At 53.5% G+C, this 1,559-nt stretch overlaps 1 protein-coding gene across 4 annotated transcripts in view; it reads left to right on the top strand.

Moving 5' to 3' along the window:
* Positions 1-1,559, top strand: part of Pbxip1 (PBX homeobox interacting protein 1) — a 13,730-nt gene that overhangs the window by 2,431 nt on the left and 9,740 nt on the right. For all 4 annotated transcript variants that reach the window (XM_021196027.1, XM_029537944.1, XM_029537942.1 and 1 more), the window contains exon 2: positions 418-502. In XM_021196027.1, the coding sequence (XP_021051686.1) occupies positions 452-502 (51 nt within the window). In that variant the 5' untranslated portion in view covers positions 418-451. The remainder of the gene's footprint in view (positions 1-417; positions 503-1,559) is intronic.

The following is a 1,559-nucleotide window of genomic DNA, read 5'->3' on the forward strand; positions in this document are numbered from 1 at the left end:
TCCTCTCCCTCCTCCTCCTCCTCCTCCCCCTCTTCCTCTCCCTCCTCTCCCTCTTCCTCTCCCTCCTCCTCTCCCTCCTCTCCCTCTTCCTCTCCCTCCTCTTCCGCCTCTCCCTCTTCCTCCTCTTCCTCTTCTTCCTCCTCTTCCTCCTCCTCCCCCTTCTCCTCTTCCTCCTCCTCTTCTTCCTCTTCTTCCTCCCCCTCCTCTTTTTCCTCCCCTCCCTCCTTCTTTTTCTTCCTTCTTCCTTCCTCTTCTTTCTTCTTCTTCTTTTGGTTGTTTCTTTGAAACAAAGCTCATCTGTGTTGCCCCAGCTATCCTGGAACTTGCTCTGGCATCACACTCAAAGAGCCACTGGGATTAAAAGCGTAGGCCTCCACGCCCAGGAACTCCCATTCTTAAGAGAGCTTTTCTCTGCAGGTGGCCACTCTAGCTGCACTGGACCTCCACAACTATGGCCTCCTGCCCAGACTCAGATAATAGCTGGGTGCTTGCCGGCTCTGAGGTAGGAGGAGTGGGCCTGGGAAACACATGGGAGAGGGGGATTCCTACAGGGGTGGGCTGCTTTGACCAGAACCTGCAGGAGTAAGGGTCCAGAACTGCAAAGTGTCCATCAAGGGACTGAAAGTGCCAGGGATTAGGGAATGAAGATCAAAGCAACAGCTGGGATCCAGAGTCTTACACAAGCTGGCACCGATGCCAAGCAAGTTTACTCTGAGGTACAGTGTCATGTATACTATTTACAGGGAGAAGTGGCCAGGTCAGCAGAGCACTAAGTCAGACAATGTTGGCAAAGAACACAGGGTACCTCAGACACGGCTGCCTTGGGCTGGATAGCTACATGCTAGGGGAAAGAGTCAAGTCACCAGAAACTGCAACCTTGACTCCTTCAAGACCCTGGCTGCAGCCCTAGGCCAGCATTGCCAAGCCTGCTCATGGACAGGAACACAGAACTAAAGCTCCCTTTGTCATTTCATCCGGACCTCTGAGGAAGCCTTGGGTTGGCCTGGCTCCCACACTGCTTTCTGGATCTGTCCTGTTCTCCTCGTGGTCCTAATGGTCACTGCAGAGTCCCGGTGGGCTCTTATGGAGCTCCAGTGCAGGGAGGAGATCCGACATGGAACTCTGGTGTTGGGGCTTGGGCTAAGCGAGGAAGAAGGGACCAGATAGGTCAGCTGAGAGAAGCAGAGGGGGACTTCCGGTGTGACTGCAGCAAGAGTAAGGTCATGAGGTGAGGAAGGGGAGCCATGTTGAGGAGACTGAAGAGCCTTAGGATAAGGTGGACACCTGCTATAAACTCTGTTGCAAGGGGCTCTTCAAGGGGATTGTCTTAGGGCTACTATTGCTGCAATAAAACACATGACCAGAGCAACTTGTGGGTGAAAGGGTTTATTTCAGCCTATACTTCAGGTAACAATCCATCACTGAGGGAAGTCAGGTCAGAAACTCAAACAGGGCAGGAACTTGGAGGCAGGAGCTGATGCACCTATGGAGGGATGCTGGAGGCAGGAGCTGATGCACCTATGGAGGGGTGCTGGAGGCAGGAGCTGATGCACCTATGG

This window comes from Mus pahari, chromosome 4 (genome assembly GCF_900095145.1).
Source record: "Mus pahari chromosome 4, PAHARI_EIJ_v1.1, whole genome shotgun sequence".
Taxonomy (NCBI): domain Eukaryota; kingdom Metazoa; phylum Chordata; class Mammalia; order Rodentia; family Muridae; genus Mus; species Mus pahari.